Genomic DNA, 25,172 nt, shown 5'->3' with positions numbered 1-25,172 from the left:
GTTTGTTAATGTTTGCCAATGTTTTCAGTCCTGCAACAGATCCATTTCAGGTTTGTTGGAAATCCAGACTCTCCCATGATAGTCAACCAGCTCCAGTCTAGAAGAGCCTAAATAAATCAGGTCTAATATATATTATACTTTTCTCAATACCCGGTCCTATTGGTTGCAATACCAATATTCCCCAGACTATAGAATAAATCTATCTCAGGTGACATAGCGAAAAATGTGATGTACATCTTAAAAGTTATGTCTTAAGAATTTTAACCCTTGGCAATGCACATTCTCAATCTTTACATTGTAAAGATGTTTTTGTTTGTTTTTTTACTACTGCTCTCAACTACCTCCATGTTCTCTACATTTAAAATGTTTTATCTGCTTGTTCTTTGGTTAATTAAAAATAATATATTTTTCTGTTTCTTAAAATAGGCAGCTAACACAGTTATTGTATTGTAGGAAGATGTTTAATGCACACAGGTTGTAATCTTATATGCACAGGACTGAGCAGGTTAAGTGAACTACAAAAAGCAAGAAAAAACAAAAAAATAGAAAATTCCCTGCATCATTTCCACACTAATTGGAAAATTAAAAAGCAAAGAAAAATATAAGATTTGTAACACCTCCGTCCAAGGAGTACATTGTGTAGTAGTTGCTTTTGCTGGTACTCTTCATGGGAATTAACAAAATATTTATTTAAAAAAAAAGTTTCTTGGTCTTTTAATGATTTTTAAAAATGAGTATGTATCTCCATAGCACCTTATCAGTCCTCAAGTAATAAAAGTCACTATGACGTTCACCATTTCTTGGCTGTTTATGACATTACCCTGGCATGACCATCGATGCTCTTGCCAGCTCGTCCCGAGCAAGGTTGGGTTCTTGGCCATGATTATCGGCCTTTAGAGTCTCCGTAAGTGTTACGAGGCATGGACACCATTTTCTCTTCGCAAGTGAATTTGTTGTCTTTTAAAATGCTGTACAAGACAAAGCCTGAGGTTCGCAGGTCTTCACTGTGGCAGATCAAGTAAGGAATGTTGTCTATTCGACGTTGAATGTGGGCGCTTCTCAGAAGGCCAGAGCAGTGGCTGCTTACCTTTTCAAGTCTTCTGAGAACCAAGTGGGCTTTGCTACAAAAGAAGGCAAGATATGAGAATTTACAGACATGTAACCAAATGTTGTAACGGAAAACCTTAATTTGATCCTGGCAGAGTACATTAAAATAATTATTATAGATAATATGACTTTAGATATGGTGTGACCAGCTTTAGTCCTCAAGAGCCCCCAATCGACCCCATCAGACACCATTCTAAATGTACTGTTGTTGGTTAGATAAATGTTAGAAATTAGTGCAGATTTTGGCCCTCAAAGACTGAAGTTGGACAACACTACCCTGGGCAGATATAATAGAAAAATTCAAGAGCTTGATGAAAGTATCTGAACTTGACAGGGTTCAATCTTCCCTTTTGTACAGCAAAAACAAGAGCAGCAAGCAGTACAAAGAACCACTCTGACATAAGCTGACATTAGGAATGCTGATAGATGGAAAGGATGACAGATGAATGAGATCATCATAGCACTGCTTCTCCTTTGTTTGTCTATTCAAAGCAGTGTTTCCCAACCAGGGTTCCATGAAACCCAAGGGAAGAAAATGCTGGAGGTTCCTTAAGCAATCAGCAATTTGTACCTCTCAGGTCAGTATATGTGACACCAATGATCTTCTTGGCTATCTGTAAAGGTGACATTCTTCTCAATGGCCAGCAATGTAAGAGACATTCTTCATATTGACCACCACACTAATATACTGTAAGCTGTGGATATAGGAATTAGTGTTGAGCGAACCCGAACTGTAAAGTTTGGATGCGTACCAAACTTTACGATTTTGGGTAAAAGAACCCAAACTTTGAGCCGAAGTTCGGCCGAACCCGGCAAAACCGAACTTCCAGTTGTTCGCTCATCCCTACCCACTAACCATTAATATTAGTGTTATGCGAACTCGAACTGTAAAGTTTGGATCCGTACCGAACTTTACGATTTTGGGTACCCGAACCCGAACTTTGAGCAAAAGTTTGGCCGAACCCGGTGAACCCAAATTTCCAGGTGTTCACTCATCCCTAATAGGAATTATAGCAGGGGTCCCCTAAGACCTGAAAGTCATTTCATGACAGAGAAACACTGATTCACAGACAAGGGTGAATCCAGGGTAAAATGTCTCAGACATGTAGTCTTTGGGAGACAGTGACAAAGCATTGCCACCCTGTTCTGTACCTAAACAAGAACCTTCATGACAGGATTGCTAGGTATAGCCAAGCTGGAACTGACCTTTAAACAGAAAATTATAATAAAACTTAAAGGTTTCCTGCTGCCTCATTTGGATGAAGCAATCTGTGCGCATTTTCTGAATGCAATCACAATGGTAGTTAGGGGGTTATCATATTATTTGATGAGATATTTTTGACCTATGTGGAACAGCAAGAGCTGGATCATGACACCATATAGTGCCACTGTCCTTACCGGGGTCCGAGTTCATCTTCACTTCTCCATACAAAGTCTCCAAACTTCTCATAGAGGGTGTTATAATGATGTTGGACTCGAAGAAGCATGGACGCAGACACTTCCATTAATGTATTGTAGGCTATCTGCTGCTCCTTGCCGCTGGTATATCCATTGTACAAAGTGTAAATTCTGTCTGCAATTTCTGTAATGAAAAGAAAACATGGGCAACCAAAAGCTCTTCACTCTCATAGTAAAATAATTATTATGGTTACTGTTGTAATATAGTTGCTGAAGCTGCTGGGATAGGGTTTTGTTTCTTGATAAACCTTGATATCTTAATGACTGAGCTGTGACCCAATGGGAAGGTAATGTGGCTGATACTCAAACAGATATCAGGCACAAAAATGTCATCTTAGATAAATTTCCCAATGGTAAATGGCCTTTTTGCAGCATCATTTTAAAGACAAAATAGTAAAGTTCATGAGAAACCACTATTCCCATAGTAAAAATGAAGGTTATGCATGTAGTGGTTAGGCCTATTTCCATGTTTAAAAATGTCCTGCCACTGGATAGTTTTTTACTGTTATATCCTTTGTGGTCTTGTAGGAATACACCTGCCTGTGCCTCTAGATTGCTCATTTGAAATGTTCTTCTATTGTCTAGTTTTACACCGCTGTATCATCTACAGTTTCTTCATTTGTAATGAGTTTGATATTGTGAGCTGCTGGATGAGAAGAATTGGTTCAGAATCAGCATTCCAATTCACCCCATAAGGTGTTCAGTGGGGTCAATGACAAGGCTCTGTGTAGGACACTTGAGTGTACACTGTACTCATTCAGCCAGGTCATTCATGCTAAGCTTAAAAAGGTTCTCCCTAAACTGTTGTCACAAGACAGAAAGTACACAGTTGTCTACAATCCCTTTGTATATTGTAGCATTCAGTAAAAGCTCCATCACGTAGGGAGGTTTTCTCACACTTTTATCCATATATCAGATTTAGTATACGGATCAGTGTGATCAGTCTGCTCTATAAATGCATAAGAAATACATATGTATATCTTTAATATTCCAGAAACAACAGCATGCACACTGCAGGAGATCACCACTTCAAATAATACATGATGAGATGTGTGCAGCCAGGAAAAAATGTCAGTGCATCCGCTCTTGATTCAGTTTAGCTTCACACTGCACAAGACCTCCAGAAACTGGCAAAATAAAATGTTCTATGGAGAGCCATAAAAAGCCATAAAAAAGAAAGATGCTAATGTGTTTCTCTTTATACTCGGGAGAGCAATTATTTGGAAACCCCGCTGCCCAGATAACACAGGCTATGCTTTAAAGGTGATGAAAACCGAAATAGTCTGAAAAATAAGGTGATGACTAAAAACCATTTCTAGATGTCCAGAATTCTCTAAAGTTCAGCTATTTCCTTCAAGGTGGGTGAGGCATAAATGGTATTCTATAGTAAGGCATACATTTGTAATTCACAAAAACAAGAATTTATTAAAAATAAAGTACTTTTATGGAATCTGATTAAGAATATAGAGATATATGTGTTGTAGCATTTGTTACAAGTTTTCTCTTGCTAACAAATATCTGCTGATCCATCCAATGAGGTCCACCTGAAGCTTCCTGTGATGGTATGGCAACAAATGCTGCACTAGTTTGGTATTTAGAGTAGATTTAGAGATTGCCATTTTCATGTAGACTGGTCCTGTTTGCACTACAGTGGGATGACAAAATATTGCAGTGGACATGGCTGATAGAACTGCCATCGCTGATTCTTAAGTTAGAATCCTGTCACTTATCACCTGGACACACCTAGTCCTATTCACTGCTATCTGGAATGATTGCACTGCCTCTCTTGCTGAAAACACCACCCCACCACCTGAAGTTTTATATTGCACTAAACTTTTAATGATCATACTGATTGCTGCATTGTTTTGTTTTTTTTAAGCTCATATAAAATAAGAGCTAAAAATGTTCCTGTGGGTATAAGGGATTACCCTTGTAGTAGAGATTACATGGGTCGTTCCTCAGGGTAGCAAGATATCTTTTCCTAAACATTTTGCCCTAAGATGTGTCCCATTTTCCTATCTAAGAAGGCTGGGATGAACAAGCTGCTGTGTCCATGGCTGGGTGAATGTAGAGACAAAAACAATCCTGTAGGATGAGAAAGAAGTGACCTTGAGGTGCCTAATAACTCAACATATATGACTGGGAATGACTGTCTCTTTAACAGTTGAGTTTTGCACTGTTTATCGCAACTGCTTCTGTTTAACTAAAGCTGTAAAGCATGTGTAATATGTTGTATCATGGGTCTTGCCAGATAAATTGTGAGACTCATTAATATCCTAACATGGATGGAATTGTTTGTCCCCATCCTATGAACTCATAAAAGTCCACTAAGATTATTTGCTAGAGTTTGTTAGGGATATTCTTTAGTTTCTAGATTTCCTTTTTTAGGAGGGCCAGGTTCCATGGCAGGAAGTGGCATCAAGATTCTGGGAGTCCTCCAAGGAGGAGCAATAGAGTTGTAGGAGCAGTGATTGGTTCCTTTTATTGGAAGATAGAGTTAAGCATAGTGTGGTCTGCAAGGATTGTTGTGGAGATTGTTGTGGACTTTTGTGCACCTGGAGGAGTGCAGCCTGAATGCTGTGCTCACATGGGAGGTACAGCTTCTTCCTTTGTAGATGAGCAATCAATTAATGGGGAAGGAAAACTCAGAGTAAGTACTTTGGTTACGTCATTGAATACCTATAGAAAAGTTAATTAAATATGTGCAAGTAAAGAAGTTATGTTCCTATCAGCAACACAATGTGGACATCGTATGCCTTTTTTGGGGAAGAAGAGTTCAATCTTCCTGGGGCATCCCATGAAGTTAGACAGAAGAGAGTTGTGATGGCTTTTGGAGTAGGGATTCCATAAATGTTGGGCTGTGGAACTGAACTTCAAGACTTTACATAGGTCAGAAGGTGGCCATGTCACTTATGGAAACACCTGTGACAAGTTGGTGTGGTCCAGATGGAAGCTGGCCAAGTAACTCTGGGCTTATCATCTTTGGGCACTTCTGGTGATCCTACTCCCGGAGAAGCTTGGGATTAAAAGATCACTGAAACATCTGAAGTCAGATTTGATTCCCTTTTAGTATTACAAATATAGGGGCATTATCAACCATAAGGCTTTTGTTCATACACTAATAGCAATGCTGTACAAAATACGGAACTCGTGGCAAACATTCAATAATCATCTCTTTACAAAAAAAACGAAATCTGACTAGATCATTTTATATTTTTGTTATTCAAACTGAATTGCCATACAGAGGAAGTCAGTTTGTATTTGGACATCTCATGGAACCTGTTTTACAAATGAAAATGAATACCTTCAGCTTTACTATCATCCACCAATGAGCAAGCAGTGCGTAGGGTGACCACGCTTTGTGCTGAATGTCTTCCGTGAGTATCAACAGCAAATAAACTGAATCTGAGGGGCGAAAAGAATAAAAGTAAGCCTTTAGTTGACATTAAAGGTGATCTAAAACTAAAAATAATATATTGAAGCTTACAGGTCTATAGATGAGGCAGCTGCATTAGATTTAAGAACAACCATTGGTGTGCTGCTCTGCCATATCGCTGCTTTGGGAAAAACACACATTTATAAAACATAGTGATGTGCTTTGCAAAATGTTCCTTGTCCCATCTTCTGGATTCTGAAGCTGGCACAGCAGAGCATATTTGAACTAAATGACATTAGGGATATAGCCCGATTTATAAAGATAAGAACTTTGGTGTGCAGGCAGTGAAGTACCACAGAGTTCGGTCTCTCGACAGAACTCCTCATTGGAGGAGAATCTAGTCTTGTAACTGGTCTTGATAGAGTCAAAAGACTATCTCCTTTTTTAGCACAAAGCATTTTCTGCTCCATTGAAGCAGAACTAAATCTAGTAGATACTCACCTGTCCACATTGTGTAGTGGACCCCACCATCTTCTTCATTCTTCTCTTCCTCAATTCCAATCTTCAGCCGTCTTGATTGACTGGGATGAGCTTGTTCAGTCTCAGCACACATGCATGTGCTTGATGAATTTTGACAGATTGAATGGCAATCATCCCTGTCCCTTTCTGTAAGAAATCCCTGTCCAAATTTTTTCAATGAAACTTTGCAACTTCAAGTAGAAAGAAATCTGTGGTCCTTCACTGCCTGCAAATCTTTACGAACAGGGGAAAAAAACAGTGAGCAAAGGTGAATCTCCACTATAATTATGCACCTAACTGCCTTAAAGGGGAGAAACTTTATACATGTACAGTATATCCAGCAAGATTCTTAAAATTTTTATACACAGATGATGGATAAAAAGGGCTTATTGTCACTTTCCACTTTACTTTCACTTTATTCCTAATGCATTTTACCAAAATAGCCAGATTCTGAAAAATCTTTTAGAGCATCACTTGGTATGGATATTTAGAGGCAAATATTATTTTGTTACCTTTTGTTAATCTAATTTCTTTCTATTCTACCTGGTATGTTACACCTCCAAAATTACTCATCTCATCTTACTTGTAAAGGCTGTCTGCCTCTAAGCACTTGAAGATGACAGAGAAGAGATTTTTGTCTGCAGTTCCCCCATGGCTTCTTCCAGCTGAAATACAAGCATTACCCAGCCCGGACAATAGATCATCAGTAAGGCTTAGAGACTCTCCTAGAAAACATGAAAGAAACAAACATGCATACATTTAAAAAATGTATTTTTTAAAGAAAGTGTTAGAGATTGACAATAAGCGATTTAAATATTTTTGAAATTTACATTCATTTTAAATGCAAATTTATATAAAGGACGCCAAGAAAATCCAACCCTTGCTGTTCTAACTGGGGCTCTGAGCACAAAAAAAATGTCTTATGTGCACTTAGTCAATATCGATAAAACAGCAGGTAACATAATGTTATTCCCTGTTCATCTTTCCAGTAGATGTGTGACTTTGCATTGTCAACTTGTGGAAAGGGCAATCCTAGTTGAACAAATAACAGGCCTTAGTTACTGTAGAGGACTAAAGAGATGGGTCATGAACGGGTAGTATATTTCATCCATTTTTGGCTTTCAGTCCCTTTAAAAAGGCATCAGGGTACTAAGAAAGAAGCCCAGGGCTAGTTTTGTAACCAAGGGTTGCATATTTTGTTAGTGAGTGTTCCAGCGTCCTGGGCTTTGGAATGAAAGGCAGGGTTGGCTGAGCCTTTTTGTTTCACCCCAGAACCTACCAAACAGAAAGCCTCAGCATGACTGAGCTTGGTGTAGGTGTGCATGTTAAGCCATTTCACATCCCTAAAACTTATAGGAAGGCAGTTTCAGAGGAAATTAAAAAGATGTTGGAACTAGACATAATTGAGAATTCGCAGATCATCCTGGTGCCAAAACCTAATAGAACTCTGGGTTTCTGCAATGAGTTCAAGAGATTGAATGAGGTCTCAAAATTTAATGTCTATCCCATGCCATGGGTAGATGAATTGATAGAGAGATTTGGTGAAGGATGCAGGCACTCAGTCAACTTTCCCTTTCATTCCAGAGCCCAGGACCCTGGAGCACTCACTTCCAAAATTTGCAATCCTTGTTTGCCATACTATCACTGGGCTCCTTTCCCAGTACCTTGCCACCACAGGAACTGAAATTTAAAAAATAGGGGAAAAATACTGCACGTCCAGGACTTATCCCTGCAGTCCTGTATGGTAGGAATGTGGTTTGAGATTGATCCCGTGATAAGTTTAACTTAAAACCTATTTTCTGTTCACAATCTCTACAAATATATTAAGAAATGTGTGCAGATGAACTTTAAAACATATGGCAAGGTAACAACTGCTTTCCATATGATGTTTACCTTGCCAACAGCAATGCACCCCCTCCAACTGCCTGATAACCACCAGCCATGGAAAACACTGGCCAATGTCTACTTTATCAAAAGGCATCCATCATTCATTTACAAAGCCAGCTAGATTTTTGTTGGTTGTCTGTATTTCCACTGGGGAACCCTTATTATTGGTCCTGGCCTTAATTTACTCAGAAAGTAATGAAAAAAAAAGTTTTGAGTTGTAAAAGCATTAGTTGGTTAGGAGAAAGCTTCCAATGAATGAACTGAGAAGAGAAGATGTCCCCTTTCCTTTGGGGAGATCACCTCTTTCTTCAAGATGCCAATTCAGATGCACTGCAATGCAGGGATCATGATGACAGGAAGAGAGCCCGAGTGATAGAAAGATTATGTTACTGTTCTGCTTTTCCTTTCTTCCCTTAACAAACCATAGGATGTTGAGGGAAAGAAAAGCTACAACAAAAAAATATCAGATTGCCCACCTTGCCAACCAGGGCTTTGTTGTGTGGCACAGATCAAAACTGGATGAACAAAGTACAAATCATTTTGCGATAGATAGCTACCTTTAATGACTTTCATCTCTTTAACTCAGATTCAATAAATTCCTGTCAACTTTAGTATGCTGATCAGGGGTGGTCTTATAAAAGACCACTAACAAAAGAGAGAATGGCAGGAAGGGGAGAACGCTGGAATGCTGTGTATTTGGGGTCCATTATGTCCTGGCTTCATTATGTCTAAAACTTTTCCTGATGCTGTTGATGGCTAAATCAATCACCAGATAAACCATGGCAACACCTCCCCTCCCATCCTATTCTATTAAGTACCAAAATATGCTAACTCTATTGCTACCAGTTCTGTATCCTCAGTCACTCTAGGGACTGTTATTCCAAAAGTATGATCAAAAGGAAGTGGCAATAGCCAAGAAAAACATGGATTATCTTACCTGTGTACAGTTCAGTATCTGTGTATTCATCCACTTTCTTATGATGGAGGATATAATCTGAAACTTTAGTGCCTATAGCTGGTTGAACATCAAGCCATTCAAGAGCCACCACATTGCTTGAAGGCTCCATGCTTGGAGACAGACGAAACCTGCACAGTCGAGGATACAAGAATAAAGAAAGTTTAGTTTTTGTTTGCATTTTATCTGTTCCTCTGAAGATTCACAATGAATTATTAGGAGCAAAGTTTAATGAACACTACCGATTAAGGAAAAAAAAGATGAGCTGGAAATATGAAATCCTTTATTTAAATCAAGCGGAAGATATTATAACGTAAAGGGCAGGGTGTGGAAAAAGGAAGGCGCAGAATACAGATGGAATAGGTAAATGTCAAATCATTTAATGAGACTCTTCTTTTTGTAAGCAGAGTATGACTTATTTTTAATTAAAAATGATAACTTGCTAACCAAACTTCACATAACCATCAGTAAATATATTACATAAAAAACCTGAACTTTTGTTCTTGAAGAATTTTCATACTATAACCTTGGAACATAGTGAAGTTGATACAAAACTTTTTTTTTTAGCATTCCCACACAGTTGACAGTACATGTCCTTGTACCTTACATCATGTAGAATCTCACCTGTGGGCACCCATAGTGAATGTATGAGGGACCCCCTGCTACTGTTTGCTGTCAAACATTAAAAACCAGCTTGGCGGTTGAGGCTGCCGAGCATCTGGCAAGATGCAAGCCATTGGAAATCACCTGGAAACAACTGTTACCACCCCCCTTCTGAGACTTAAGTCAAACAATCATCTCTAACAATAATATGTATCTGTGATCAGATCTTGTAAGATTGCAACATGGTTTCCAAATTAACTTTGACAATTTAGTAAGAGTTCCTTACACAGGTGGAGGAAGGGGACTGCAGTTGGGCAATCCATTCTCATCAAAGGCGGTAAGATCACATCGGCACCAATCTTCAATGACTTCTCCCTTCCCAGAACACCAGTATAAACTCATGAATGCATTTTTAAATACCTGGGGGGTGAAAAACATCATCATATATTGTGTCAGTACATTCATAATAAATACATTTTGATCAAAAATATGCATTTAAAGTTGACAGACCAATGTAAAAGATAGCAGCAGGTGGTAAAACTAATTGACATGGAGCCATATTTATAAAACTGTTAGCACTGCAGGTCGTGCCGGCACCGCTGCTCCCAATTGCAGGCACGGACGCCGGGTCCTATCTTTCAGGTAACCCACTACCTGTGTTCCATGCCTGAGTTTCCTTCATGCTGAGACTTGCTCTGGTGTTGAGCTGGCATGAGTGTGTCTCTCCTAATCTATGAGGTAACACACACATACAGGCCTTCTGTTTTCTACAGCCTATGGCTGGTTTCCTGCAGGTATTTAAAGGCACCTCCTACTACAGGAAGTTGCCTGAGCAATCTCTGGTTTACCCTGTGTAACTCTCAGTGCTAAGGTGTTTTCTCTGTTTTGCTTTGCTGTGTACCGGACCTTGCTTAAGTTTTTGGACTCTGCCTGTTTGCTGCCTGACCCTGACCTGGGATTACGTTTTTGGACTTTGCCTGATTGCTGCCTGAACCTGACCTCGGATTACGTTTTGGACTTTGCCTGATTGCCGCCTGACCCTGATCTTGGATCCTTGTTTCTGGACTTCTTGGCCACGCAAGCCCCTCGGTGCTTGCACCGGGTTTCCTGACTCCTGTGGTCAGCTGCCAGTGGCCTGGGGATTGCTTTGGAGTGGCACCTGGCAGTTACCCCGCAGCCCAAGCCTATCCTCACCATCAGAGGCTCTAGCGAAGACCTGGTAGCGGCTTAGTCACGCCCCTCTGGAGTATACCCAGTCAGTGGCACAGTGGGTCCACACCCGGTTGCATAACAAAAACAGTCACTGTACAATTATCAGCATTATCAGTTAGCATCAAGTCCAATTCTAGAAGGTTTTTTGGTTAGCCACAAGCCAAGGTCTAACATGGAATCCTATAAAAACTAAAAAAAAAGCAATAAAAGCTTGAACGCTTTAGATTGTGTACCTGAAACACGTCAGTAATAAAAGCAGCATATTAAGCCCTACATTATTGTGCTAGTTATTACACTCATCTACTTTGTCAGCAAGCTTTAGGGTATATCTTGCCTGATTTCCCCTCTGGCACCTTTGAGTGGGTAAAGCATTGCTAAAACATTATGGCACCGTGGTAGGAACCCCTTATGAACTTGCATTAGGCTTGTAACATGTTATGTTCTGTACATGAATTTTATTTTAATTTCATTGTAATTATTAAAATGAACTGCTGCACATCCTAGAGTGTTCTTTTTTTCTAAATTCTGTGAATATATCATTCTGAGATACAGAACTTGATAATATGGAGGGATAACTAGGCGGTACCAGGTGAGTGTTATCTGGCTTGTTTGATTTTCTGAGGTTATGAGAACTCTTATGGATTCATTATTCTTTATCACTTTAACTAAGAGTAATAAGGTTCAAGATTTCTGGAACTTGGGTCACCGGTTCACCAATCTGGCAAACAAATGTAATCAATTGAAAGCATTGTACGGTTCTAAATTAGCTGCCAAGACACTACTACTTTTTTCAAAATCCCACACCCAAAACTACAAATACTTTACATCTACACCCTGTGAATGACAATTGATGTGACACAGTAACGCATGATAGGGTGCCATTTAAAAAGAATGGCATTAAAATGCAAAGCATCATAGATCTCATACACTCAAAGCATATATGTGAGTCCAACCTAAAGTTCTCATGACTAGAGGATACCTCTGCTACCTTATGTAGAAAATATAAAGAGTTGATCCGAGAGCTTTTCCTTCCCAAATATTCACCCAGGCACCATAAGCAAGAAGAGGAATATTAAGAAGAATATTGAGTCAGCTGGATTTATTATGCTCAATCGAGAAGATTGCATTCTGAGAACAAAGGGTGATATGTGACTGATTAGAATTATTTAAGATATTTATAAAATCAGGGAGCTGAGTGTTTACATTTAAACATTCACAATAATATGGATGAATAGTTGTATTTTACTGGTCTAAAAGAGGAGTTTTTTGCCTTTCTCTAGAATATGTTATTGTTTCAGGATAAAAACTTTTTGCAAAAAAATGTACTTTTTATGGGTTCTATATATGTTTACTCCAAGTTTTTTACATAAAAATTCCTCAAGTGAATGATGGTGAGTTGAGTCAGGGCTTGGATTTTTAAATGTTTTGGATCTGCCATTGGCTAGCTCTTTCTACTTTAAGTCCCAATTTTATCCATTTCAAGTGTTTCTGCCCACATGTAACAAGTAATGACCCAAGAACCCAAGCACACAATACCCTTAATCATTTCAATAACTCAAAGATGAGATTGTGTTGAGAGGTAGATACCACACATGAAGCCATAAAACTGAATGTACCCATAAAACAATCAAACAAATTCAATATTCCAAAGCATCCAAAGTCAATACTTAAAAAGCCTTTACAGCTCATTAGTTTAGAGATGACACAATTTTTTTATGAAGTTTGCATTCATAGGAATGTGTGGTGGGGCATGTGTAATTGAGTTTTTTTTTTTATTTTTATTTGATTTTGTTTCACTTTTTTACCTTAATTTCTTTCATCAAAGGGATATACCATATCCCATTTATACACAAATCACTTTAACCAGTCACCATTCTCAAAGGGACAGAAACCCCAAAATTTTACAGTTTATACTAGAACAAAAGGTAAGGAGAAATCTTACAATGAAGATGCCTGTCCCAGGGACAACTCCCTAGGACCGTAATTTTCAAACTTCCATTGAGTTTTGACCTCATGGCTGACACAAAAAGTAAAACGTGGGGTTTTGCAGCATTAAATTTTTAACAGAAACAATTTCCAAAACCGCCAGTCCCTGAGTGACAAAACAGAAAACTCATCATTCCCATGGTGGGCATATTTCCATGTGCAACATTTTCTTAATAGCTCCAAAACGAGACCAATGGTTTGCAGATGCACCACCGGTTTTGAAAAACTGCTTATCACCTTCATTAGTTAGACACATCATATCTACAATTTATAAGGAACTAGCCAATCCTCTAGGGTTTAGTCAATCCCATATAGAGAACAAATGGGAGAACGATTTAAATATTCAACTTACAGACCAAGACTGGGAAAACATCAACTTGCTGACTGTAAAGGATTCTCAAAATGTAAAAATTCAGGAAAACAATTTTAAGATAATAAAAGGTGGTATGGATTTCTTACAACAAATAATAAACTCAATCCCAACTGTGATACAACCTGCTGGCACTGTGGTGCAGAAGTTGGCTTATTTTTACATATATGGTGCGACTGTCCTAAAATTCAAAAGTTCTAGAAGGAAGTGCGGGATCTCATCCTGGTCATCACAGGTGAAAAACAACAGTTTACCCCTACACAGATCCTTTTGCATCATAAAGTCTCCCAACCTAACAAGTATAAAAAAGCACTGCTCTTCCATATTCTAAATGAGGCCAAGCTGATGATTCCATTGAGATGGAAATCATCACATACACCTTCTATTAAAAATTGGCTGACAAAGATAGATAAGATAGAGGAGATGGAAGAACTTAATCATTCCTCAAAAGATGGTATGACACACTACTGGCCGTGATTTATTAAAGCTCTCCAAGGCTGGAGTGAATACACTTTCATCAGTGAAGCTGGGTGATCCAGCAAACCTGGGATGGGTCTGGTCCAGGATTCAAAGCATTTGCTAACAAATAGCAAATGACATTGAAGAAATCTATTCCAGATTTGCTGGATCACACAGCTTCACTGATGAAAGTGTATTCTCTCCAGCCTTGGAGAACTTTAATAAATCAGGCTCAATATGTTGGATACATTTCCATAACACACATACATACCAACATATTTTCTCATGTTTACTTTATCCCGTTATCTCCCAAATACCCTTTCTTTACTAATGGTTAGGTATGACCAATACCATACCCAGGAAGTGCAACTACCTTTGCATACATTATTCTTTTTTCCACACAAAGTCTAATTTCACTCAGGTTCCATTAAGATGTTTGTTAATTTATTTTTGCTCTGTGATGCTTTTATTTTCATGTTATCTGTTAACTCTGCAAACAATATAGATATACCCTAAATGCCTTGCTTATATACCTATATCTTTGTTTTAAAAGTTAAGAGGAAAAGATTCTCTATCTGTTTGATGTCTAATATTCAAATATTGCATCTCTTTCCACATGCTACTTTGTAATTGTACTTTCAATGTTGTTTTTATTCTTTTTGCCTATCAATAAACCTAAATTTATTTTTGGAAAAAAATTATTTTTTTTTCCTGCCAAATTCTAGGGGCCATATAAGTCAAGAATTCAGTTGTGTTCCTGTACAACACTCTGTCCCTCCCAAGCTTTTTCATCTTGCAAAAATTGGGTATGCGTGGTCCGCTATTGCTATCTGGGTCATCTGGGGCTTGCATCACATGGGCCTGATTTATTTATTTAGTTCTCCAAGACTAGAGATAAAACTATCATGGGAGAATCTGGGTGACCCACCAATCCTGGAATGGATTATAAAAGAATAATTTGATATTAAGTGTCAATCCTTTTAAAATCTGAACCGGATCCATTCCAGGTTTGCTGGATCACCCAGGTTCTTCAATTGTAGTCTATCTTCTCAAGCCTTGGAGAACTTTCAAAATCAGGCCCTATATGTCATAAATTGCAGGTTTGTGTTTATTACTAATTCTATATGTGACTAATATACCTGAATTGGACTTAGCTTCCTCAACACTTTCTATAGTAGAGCCTAAACCAAGAGAGATTTGGAAAGCAATTGGAGCCAGTTAGACGTGGAACAAGGCAAGGACATGCTATAGGAGAAGAAAGTAGAGGGATGTCTTCAGCAGTGTGCAGCTGTTCTCTAACTTTCCAGTTAGAAGGACGAGGGTGGAGAGTAGATCCCAAATAATTCCATTATGGTGGTGTCATAAACCCAACTGTATGAAGAGGAATATACCTCTCCTATATGCATTTCGTATCTTTATGAAAAAGTTCACCCAGAGTTCAGCTATAACACATTTAAATATCAATCTTTATCTTTGGTTTTGAAGCTGCTGTAAAAATCACAAATTATATGCATAATACGGAGTGGATGATAAAGATAATAAGGCATATTTACCTCTCGCGTAGCATTATCCTGAATCAAATTATACAGTGGCGTGATCCGGTTAATTTCCAAGAGAACTGGGATGGGGCTGACTTGTTCCTTGCCAGCTCGCCTACACAAGTGGCAGCTTGCTGGGCAGCGGCCCTTCTCTTCACAGTGGATTTCTACTCCCATAATAAGTTGGTCATCAGACAGCATTTGAGCAGTCAGCAACCCTGAGAGGTAAGTGATGAATGGCATGGACTTAAGTTCCTTCTTGCTGCCCAGTTCAGTTGTTTCTACACATGAAATGAAGAAAAAGAATAGAATTGTTGATCAATAATTCATAACACAATGTAAGACAATTATTATCAATACACAAAAGCAACGTGCTGCTGTTACGCAACAATGGACAGCTTGATTGCCTTGTACTGGCGGGGGTTTGGATTCAATTCCCTCTAGCAGCTTAAAAAATGCAAATGTTCCTCTAGAAGCTTTGGTTTCTTCCAAAAGTCTAATAACATACTTGTGGGTAGTTTGAAGTCAAATATGACCAGGATTTTGGTCATTTGGTTTGGTTCCCCAAGAAGCTAAAAGCTTAGCATTACTGTGAGGCATTAGGGTATTTGGAACTTTCTGCAGGCCAGGTTTATGTAGTGTTAGTTGCATTGTCTAGTGGTCATTCCCATCATTGGCCATCATCGAGTTCTGCTGTCAATTAACTTCATTGTACTAGATTATATATCAGTGTTTTCTGCAGCCCCTTTTAGCCAGGTGCACCACCTGGCACATACAGCAACAACATAGCTGGCTTTTGGGTCACAATACAAGGGCCACCACTCCAGCTTATTCCAACTCAGCTTAAAAAAAATTCTGGGGAGAACACTGTTTAGTCCAAGTTTTAGTCCAAGTCCATTTGGTGCTCTTCTAATGCCATTTTGTTGCATTTGGCTGCTGTAGCCATCGGAAAGAACCACCAGAAATCTTCTCTATTGACGTCAATGATGATGGGATTCGGGACATTTAGAATCTACAACTTCCAAGTCCAAGACCACGTTCAGCTGAATAGCACAAGAACCAAGCTATGGCCAATTCTGATAACATTACTATGAAAAGTAATGTTAAAGGTAAAGGGCTTTACCAGGACATGTTTATTCTTACTGGAGTTGATCCATCAACTCGAATGATGTTAGGTTGACACAAAGTTTGGATGTCCCAAGCCAAATCTAAGTTTCAGGGTTGTCTTTGCCTGTTTGGATATCCAAATCCAGGGTTTCTGGTAGAAGGAAGCCAAAGGCTGCTTCAAAGGCTGTTTCAACCTTATATCTGCCTTTGCTGTTGCCTGAGCAGCTTTAGCTTGACCACAAATGGCACCAGGTCCCACAACCCTATGTTTGTACTCCTGTTGGAATTTTTAAACAATGTTTTGGATGGTCAAAAATGGTAGGATAGAATGGCTTTCTGAAATACTATAGGAAGGTGTTTTGTGTAGAGATAAGCGAGAAAGCCTCTGACAGTCTTGTGAAAATTTCCTCGAACTTCTGGTGGGTTTACAATATTTCGGCGAATCGATTTTGCGAATTCTAAAAAAGTCAATGGGGCGACTTTAAACAATATTAGCAAAGCCCCTATACATGTTAGAACCACCAAATTTTCTAGGTAAGTGTAGGAGAACAATGATAACAAGGAAAAAAATACAAAAATTCCAAAAGACCTTTTGGTTTTCCAGAAAATGGAAGGCAAAACGACAGCAGGAAAATAGGATTTTTGCGTGATTGACAGCGTCCAGAAGGCAGCATAAACATTAGGACATTCAGAAAGGGTGAACTCAACCCACTAACAACAGTCTCTGCCCTCAAAACAGCAGGAAAACACATTGCTATTTAATGTACGCACTCCTATTGAATTTACATAGCAGCAATATTTGTTGGATGTGTTAGGAATGACACCATAAAGTTGTGGACAAGTAGTGCGGTGACATTAGGCAAAAGGATGGAGGATCAGAGAGGGAGCGTGGGTGTGGGTGGGATGTGTGGTCTCTGGTCAGCTGTCGCCAGGAAGACTGCATTAGTAAGAGTCATGGAGAGCTGGGTGTAGTGTATCATCAATGCCACCCAGAAGTGAGGAGGAGGAGGCAGTGGGCCCTGAGACAGAGCATGGACAGCATTGGTAACTGGCATCTAGAGCTGGTTACAGGGCAAGCGGCAGAGGCAACAGCAGGGAAAGTAGGCGGTGGGCTTTGAGACAGAGTGTGGGCAGCATTGGTAAGTGGCATCTAGAGCTGGGTACAGGGCAGGCAGCAGCAGTAACAGCATGAGGAGGAGGCGGTAGGCCCTGGGACGGAGTGTGAACGGCATTGGTAAGTGGCATCTAGAGCTGGGTACTGGGCAGGCAGCAGCAGTACAAGCATGAGGAGGAGGCAGTGGGCCCTAAGACGAAGTAAGTACAACATTAGTAACTGGCATCTAGAGCTTGGTACTGGGCAGGCAGCAGCAGTAACAGCATGAGGAGGAGGCCCTGAGATGGAGCAAGGACGTCAATAAAGGTTGAGGCCTTCACCTATATACAGTGTAGAAACTGTAGCTATTGAAAACATTGCTGTGTAGGGGGACTGCCTTTTCCTATCTGCTAGCTGTAACTTTGTAAAATGCGGCATGGACGGCACTGGTAACTGGCATATAGAGCTGGGTACTGGGCAGGCGGCAGCAGTAACAGCAGGAGAAGGAGGTGGTGGGCCCTGAGATGGAGCATGGACAGCATTGACAACTGGCATCTAGAACTGGGTACTGGGCAGGTGGCGGCAGCAGCAGCAACAGCAGGAGGAGGAGGCGGAGGGCCCTGAGATGGAGCAAGGATGGCATTAGAGGTTTGGGCCATCACCTATATGGACAGTGTGGAAGCTGTAGCTATTGGAGACTTTGCTGTATAGGGGACTGCCTTTTCCTATCTGCTAGCTGTAACTTTGTAAAATGCGGCATGGACAGCATTGGTAACTGACATCTAGAACTGGCTACCGGGCAGGCAGCAGTAACAGCAGGAGGAGGAGGTAGTGGGCCCTGAGACAGAGCGTGGACGGCATTGGTAACTGGTATCTAGAGCTGGGTACTTGGCAGGCAGCAGCAGTAAGAGCATGAAGAGGAGGGGGCAGGCCCTTGGACGGAGTGTGGACGGCATTAGTAACTGGGATTTAAAGCTAGGTACTGGGCAGGCAGCAGCAGTAACAGAATGAGGAGGAGGCAGTAGGCCCTGGAACGGAGTGTGGACGGCATAAGTAACTGGTATCTAGAACTGGGTACTGGGCAGGCACCAGTAACAGCATGGGGAGGAGGCAGTAGGCCTTGAAACAGAGTGTGGACGGCATTAGTAACTAACATAGAGCTGGGAACTGGGCAGGCAGCAGCTGCAACAGCATCAGGAGGAGGTGGTGGGCCCTGAGACGGAGCATGAACGGCATTGGTAACTGGCATCTAGAGCTGGGTGTAGTGCATCGTCAATGCCAACTTGAAGTGGGTAATGCAAATATTGGAAATTTGTGATTAAGGACCAGACCAAGATGTTTTGTGTGCCATCACTGTTGCTGTGGACTGTGGTGCCAGAAACGTTAGGAAGGTAGACGATATTGCTAATTTGCATCATGAAGTGGATGACATCCCTCAATCTTACATTACTTAGCTGAAACATTAGACAAAGGCAATGGTATCTATCAGTTTGGCAGTACTGGGGGTTTTCATCTGCAGTTTGTTGGCCTCGTGGAAGCAGCAGAAATGTAAAGTAAATTGCTAGGTGACCCAATGGCAGGCATGACACTGGCGAAGAATGCCACCCCTGGATGTTGTGATAACTAGCGGAAAAATTCAACCGAGGCAGGCTCAGCTGACAGAATGTTTGCTGATAGGCAGCCACAGACTCAGCACAGGAGCAGTGTGGGTTCACAGAGGCATCTTGGTTGGCCTAGTGGGTTCTTGTGTCAGTCAATCAGTGACATCTGCAGTGGGGATATAATAGTTGTTAGCAACCCACCTTTCGTTCATTTTCAAAAAGGTGAGGCAATTGACATTTTCCGGCGACAGTCATGATCAGTTGTCCGCAGCTGACCACTCCGCCAGTGGCACTGGAGGTTCTTTCGGACAGAACACTGGATGCCCGGCACGAAAGAAGATTGATGGCATACTATGCCAACTGCAGGCAGATTTCAAGCCTGCTGACCCAAAAATTATTGGCGTCACTACTGTCAAGACAGGCATACTCTTCATAACTACTGTCGCCAACACCACCACCAACAGCCAGAAAAGAGCAAATGTAACCATGCACCATGCCCGCTCCCAAAGGTTATGCCCCTGCACTTCACTTGTTTGAGGTGGCTGCATCAGGTTTCTCCAGGCATCCAGAAAATCCCCCCTGTCTTGGCTACACTTTTGGATGTGTGCAGCCTGCTGCCACTACTGCTGATGCTGTCCCCGTCTGGAATGTGGTGCGCGGAACTTCTTACACAGCCGGTCGCATAGTATTCTGCTCAGACGGGCCACCTTTTCTTTCTCTTGCTTCCGGTTGGGTAGAAACTGTGACATTTTGTCTTTGTAGCGGTTTTTGATGCTGCAAATGCGGGGGTCCCCCTGTAGGCATCACAACATGTGGACACACATATGAAAGAGGGGTTCCCTGACCTCTCCCTCCTCCTGTCCCTCAGTAGGCACCAAAATATCTTCCTCCTCATCCCCCGCCTCCTCCTCTTCAAGCTGCAGCAGTTCCTGTTGTTCCATCGCCTGCATAATGCCTGGGGCGTGACAGCACAAATGTGGGTTGGATTGGTCCTGTCTAGCAGCCCCAACATGGTCTCCCTCATCATCATCATCATATTCATCTTCCTCCTCATCTTGCTCCTCCTGATGCTGGCTGCGCTTTGGAGTGTAAAATCACCCTCATCCTCCTCCCCCATTTCTTCCCCTCCTCTCACATCGCCACCTGACATTGTTGTATGACATCGTTCTAGCCTGACTGCTCCCGACTCACAGCGTTTGTGGCCTGCTCAAAGAGGCCAGTACCTTGCACAGCGTATTCATCTGAAGCCACTGGTCACTGGTAAAATACCTTAGAAATAGTTGTGTGGCTGTACCAAGGACCCCACTTCCTCCATGCACTACGCTGACCAAGTAATGTCAGATGGATAGCTTTGTCAGATGGATAGTCAGATGGACAGACACTGGAGCATGTGCAGGGTGGAGTTCCATCTAGTCATAGTGTCACAAATCAGTCAATGCGGTGGAAACCTCTGTTGGCACTGGATCTTGCGCAAGGGCGGGAGTAGGGGGATCAGCGTACATAGTTGCAGATAGAGCGAGCCTGTCTCAGTATATCCTGGAGTCCTGGATAAGTGCGGAGGCACCGCCATGTTCAGTACGTGCGCATAGCAGGGCACATGTGTTATGTGGCCCATGTGCAGCGTGGTCACAAGGTTGGGCCCGTTCTCGCACACTACCTTGCCTGTTGTGAGCCAGGAGGGCACCAGCCAAGCCTCAGCCTCTCTGTGCAAAGCAGTTAAGAGTCCTCTGGTGGTGTGACTTTTTTCCCCCAAGGACACCAGTTTCGGAACTGCCTGGCAATGCGTGTGCTTGAGGGAGCCGTAGTACCATGCCCTCTTAACCACAGTGTCCTCTGCTGCTGGTCTTTCAGGAGGAGTGTCGAAAAGAGAGGGTTTGCCGGTAAAAGGAATGAAGGAGGAGAGAGAGGACTGGGGTGGCCCACCCAGTGAGCGGTGAAGGACAGGTAGCCTCTCACTCCGTGCCTGGTTCTCCAGCTGTCCGCGGTGACGTGGATTTGACTAGATGCCAAGAATGCCAATGCCAGGGAGAGGTTACCCATTACATGTGCATGTAAACTGGGAACAGCTGTGCGGGAGAAGTAATGCCTGCTTGTTATATTCCAGCGACGCTCAGCACAGGCCATCAGGTCACGGAAGGGAGTCCACAATGCTGTACGGCAGTATCTGCAAGGCCAATAGTTTGGCTAGACGTGAATTGAGTTTGATGACTCTTTTGTTGGTTGGGCCTAAAGCCTAATGCCTTGTGCAGAACTCCGGTAGAGTGGGCTGAAGGGACTGGGAGCTAGGGGAGCTGAATGGGTCACTGGAGTACCCATCTTTCATCGACAAACGTCGTCTGACGCCACGAAACCTGCAGCCAGAAGCTGATACTTCCTCGCAGCTTAAAGTCTGGCTGTCACTAACCTCCTAAGACATAGTAGCAATGACAGTTGGAGGTGGAGAAGGAGTCAATGGAGGTGGAAGAAGAGACAATGATGTGGTTGTACCTCCTTCAAGAGAACGCAAGTACTGCTCCCACTTTGGTTTGTGGTTCTTGCGCATGTGGGAAAGCAGGGATGTTGTACCCAAATGTAATCTCGCCTGACCTCTGGGAATCTGCCTTTGGCACAAGATCATCTTTCAGCGTGAAAAAGGACCACACTGGAGAGGTGCGTGCAACCACTCTGCTGCTCTTTTTCTTTGCCTGCCTCTGTGTCTGCTGGGTGCCCTGCGTCTGCTCCAGCTCAACCTCCCCCATGGTCACATCGTCTCTGACTGTTCCCATTCTTGTGCCCACACATCTGTGTGTTCTTTGGTACTCACATGAGGCAAATTGCGGCCCCTTCCATCCCCAGTCTGTTGCTGCTGCCTTTCCTCTACATCTGTTTCGGAACTGCTGCTAGCCCTTACACACACCGGTGGTTCCCAGGTAACATCACATTCATCATCATCCTCATTTTCATCTAAGCCAACCTCTGCAAATGCGACAACTGATGCAGAACCCTCGCCCACCAAGTCCTGACCATACTCTCCAAGGGTCTCAAAGTCTGCCTCCTGCTCTGAAATTCACAATGACAGATCCTCAGGCTGTTCGTCAAACAACAAGGGAGAGTCATTGGGAGGTACAGGCACATTAGCAACATCCTGTCTTTGCTCCTGTCATGGCTGTGCTGGTTGCTCCTGCTGCTGCAGGAGAAGAGCCTGCTGCACTTGGGGCCCCTGAGACCCAGTTCACAATACTCTCCACATGACGTGGCTGTATTCCGCCCTCTCAATAAATCTACTAGCGTACTGGGTACTCCCGGGGAGTATGCCCCCTGCCAGATGCGGCCGGGTGCCCAACGTTATGCCTTCACCTGCGACTACCGCTCATCTTTTACTTAGTCGGGAAAAAATGTTACTGTACCAAATGGTTTTTTTGGTAGCAAGTGGTATCAGAATTAAATATCTGTATTTTTTTTAGAGAGAAATATAGAATTTGTTCTTCCCTTTTGGATAGATAACAAGTGTTAACAGATTTAAATATCTGTATTTAAATGCAGAAATTTTTCAGGCTTTGTGGATATATAGCAAATGCTATAACAGCTAAATATCTGTGTTTTGTGGGAGAAATGTAGAACATTTTCTGGCCTTTTGGATAGTGGATATATAACAAGTGCTATCAGATTTAAATATGTGTATTTCTTTTTGGGAGAAATACAGATTTTTTTTTTCTGGCTTTGTAGATATATAACAAGTGCTATCAGAAGTAAATATCTGTATTTTTTTAGAGAAATACAGAAAGTTTTCTGGCTTTTTGGATGGCTTGCAAGAGGTATCAGACTGAAACGTGTGCGTGTTTTTTGTACAGTAGGATAGAAATGTTTCTGCCTTTTTTGAAAAACAGCAAGAGGTAGCAACTTTAACTGCACAACCTGTATATTTCAAGATATACTGGAAGCTCCTAACCTGCCCTGTCACAATGCACTGGCTTTTGTGATAGATTGCGGTATTGAGGTATCAGACTGAGATATCTCTTTTTGTAGAGTAGCACAGAAATGTTTTTGCGTTTTTGAATAAGTAGCAAGGAAAACTGCACAATCTGTATATTTCAAGGTATAGAGAAGGCTCCTAACCTGTTCCTGACACAATACATGTCTCTCCCTGCTTCTTTTCCTCACACAGAACACAAGATGGAGTGACTAACGCCTTCCTCCTTCCCTGTATATATACCTTTTCTGAGATCTCTGCTGATTGATGCTGCTGGGCCTTGCCGTGAATCCTGGGAGCAAATGTTTCACTCCCAGCTGCACCATCCCCACTGGAAAAAGTGGGTGTTCCCGCCCCCTTCATTTCCCTTTGTTCGGCGAGAACAAGACCTCATGGCGAATCACAAGGCCGTTCTCGCCTAAATGTTTGGTAAGCGAGAATGGCCCAATTCGCTCCAAGATCGAACTTAATAATCTTGCTCGCCCATCGCTAGTTGTGTGTGCTTGGAGGAGTTACAAGTGTATTACCTCCTCCAGCATAAGGTCTTCCTTATCTCTGTTCTGCTCCTTGATGTATCACTTGAAGTCACATGACATACCAAATTCCTTAGGAGCAGTGATGGTGAGTGATGGTGGGTATTTGCACATGAGATGCTGGAGCAGTTAGTATAATTTTAATTCATCTCTGCACTATTCTGAATGGGTGTTGAAAGAGGACTTATGAAGGCCACATGTGACCCCTAATGGATCACCCCTTTGCCCACATGGGTCAACACAGAGAGGGGGGCCCTTTAATGTTTTCGCCCCAGGTTGAATGTGTGGCTTAGGTTTAAAAGAAATAGTAATGTTTGTTAGTAAATCACTGCTGAATGCGTAATTCATACCTAAATGAATGCAAATGATAAACCAGTCTACTAACAATTACCAAAATAAATAAACATATATTAATTACCGGTTCCTCTATTTGCTTCAGTTATTATTATTCTGAAATTTATATCAGGGGACACGCATAATTTGGAAGGAACAAGTAACCTCTATCAAGAAAATGTTTTCTTGGCCGCTTTACTATGTTACCATCCTGGAATGGAAATCAATTATGGAAAAATTTGTGTTCCAATGCCATCTGCTGGTTCAAAATAAGAAATGCAATATACAAATCTGTCCAATGTGAGATTGTATGGGGAAAAGTGAATGATATGAAGACAGATTTCTTTAAGTGTATTGTGTTTTTACATTTTTATTTAATAAACCAATGTTTTTTTTTCTAATATTATGTAATACACGACAAAGGATTCCCAGAGCACCATGTGACAGCAGATATTATTATCACCTTTAGGCCACATACAGCTCTGCATTGTCCTTCATTTAAAGAGACAGGTATGTGGACAGGACATCTTATGTTGACTGTTGAAATGAGCCTTCTAATCAGGTATCAATCAGCGTGAATTGGGGCAGGTTCCTCTCCTCCTCCTGTGTCGTTGTCTTTATCTGTTGATCATTTGCAACCCCTATTTAATGTACAGTCCTGCATAAAATGTTGGCGCTATAAAAATCCTGTTCATTAACCACCTGAGCGATAAGCGCAACCTTGGTACGGGCTTCAAAAAGTTACAATTATCGATAAACCCGAACTTTTCTCACTGTATGAAAATACAGTGAGAAAAGTTCGGGTTTATCGATCACTTACCTGGTCCCGCTGCGATCATCCTTCGTCGTGTTCCAGCGTCGTCCTCCAGCGTCGGGTGTCCTCTCCGGGAAGAAGAAGCCAGCCGGCTTCTTCTCCCTCCGTGCGTGTACGTGGGCGAGTGCGATGACGTCAGCGCGTGTGCGGGAAATTCAAACTGAAAGTCATGCAAACACATTTTGTATTGGATTGAATACAAACTCCCGTATCCAATCCAATACAAAATAATTCAAAATAAATACAAAGTATGTAATTGGTAAATTCAAACT

General features: G+C 41.6%; 1 protein-coding gene across 1 annotated transcript in view; it reads right to left on the bottom strand.

Moving 5' to 3' along the window:
• Nucleotides 1-448: 448 nt before the first annotated feature.
• The window catches only part of ASTN2 (astrotactin 2), a 188,877-nt gene continuing 164,153 nt past the window's right edge, over nt 449-25,172 (bottom strand). Inside the window, exons 16-22 of the mRNA XM_072430157.1 lie at nt 15,486-15,751; nt 10,192-10,325; nt 9,285-9,433; nt 7,044-7,185; nt 5,870-5,970; nt 2,506-2,689; nt 449-1,121 (exon numbers count right to left, since the gene is read on the bottom strand). Coding sequence (XP_072286258.1) covers nt 884-1,121; nt 2,506-2,689; nt 5,870-5,970; nt 7,044-7,185; nt 9,285-9,433; nt 10,192-10,325; nt 15,486-15,751 — 1,214 coding nt within the window. The 3' untranslated portion in view covers nt 449-883. The remainder of the gene's footprint in view (nt 1,122-2,505; nt 2,690-5,869; nt 5,971-7,043; nt 7,186-9,284; nt 9,434-10,191; nt 10,326-15,485; nt 15,752-25,172) is intronic.

Source organism: Pyxicephalus adspersus, chromosome Z, assembly GCF_032062135.1.
Source record: "Pyxicephalus adspersus chromosome Z, UCB_Pads_2.0, whole genome shotgun sequence".
In the NCBI taxonomy this organism is placed as follows: Eukaryota; Metazoa; Chordata; class Amphibia; order Anura; family Pyxicephalidae; genus Pyxicephalus; species Pyxicephalus adspersus.
This window is presented reverse-complemented; position numbering and strand designations above follow the sequence as displayed.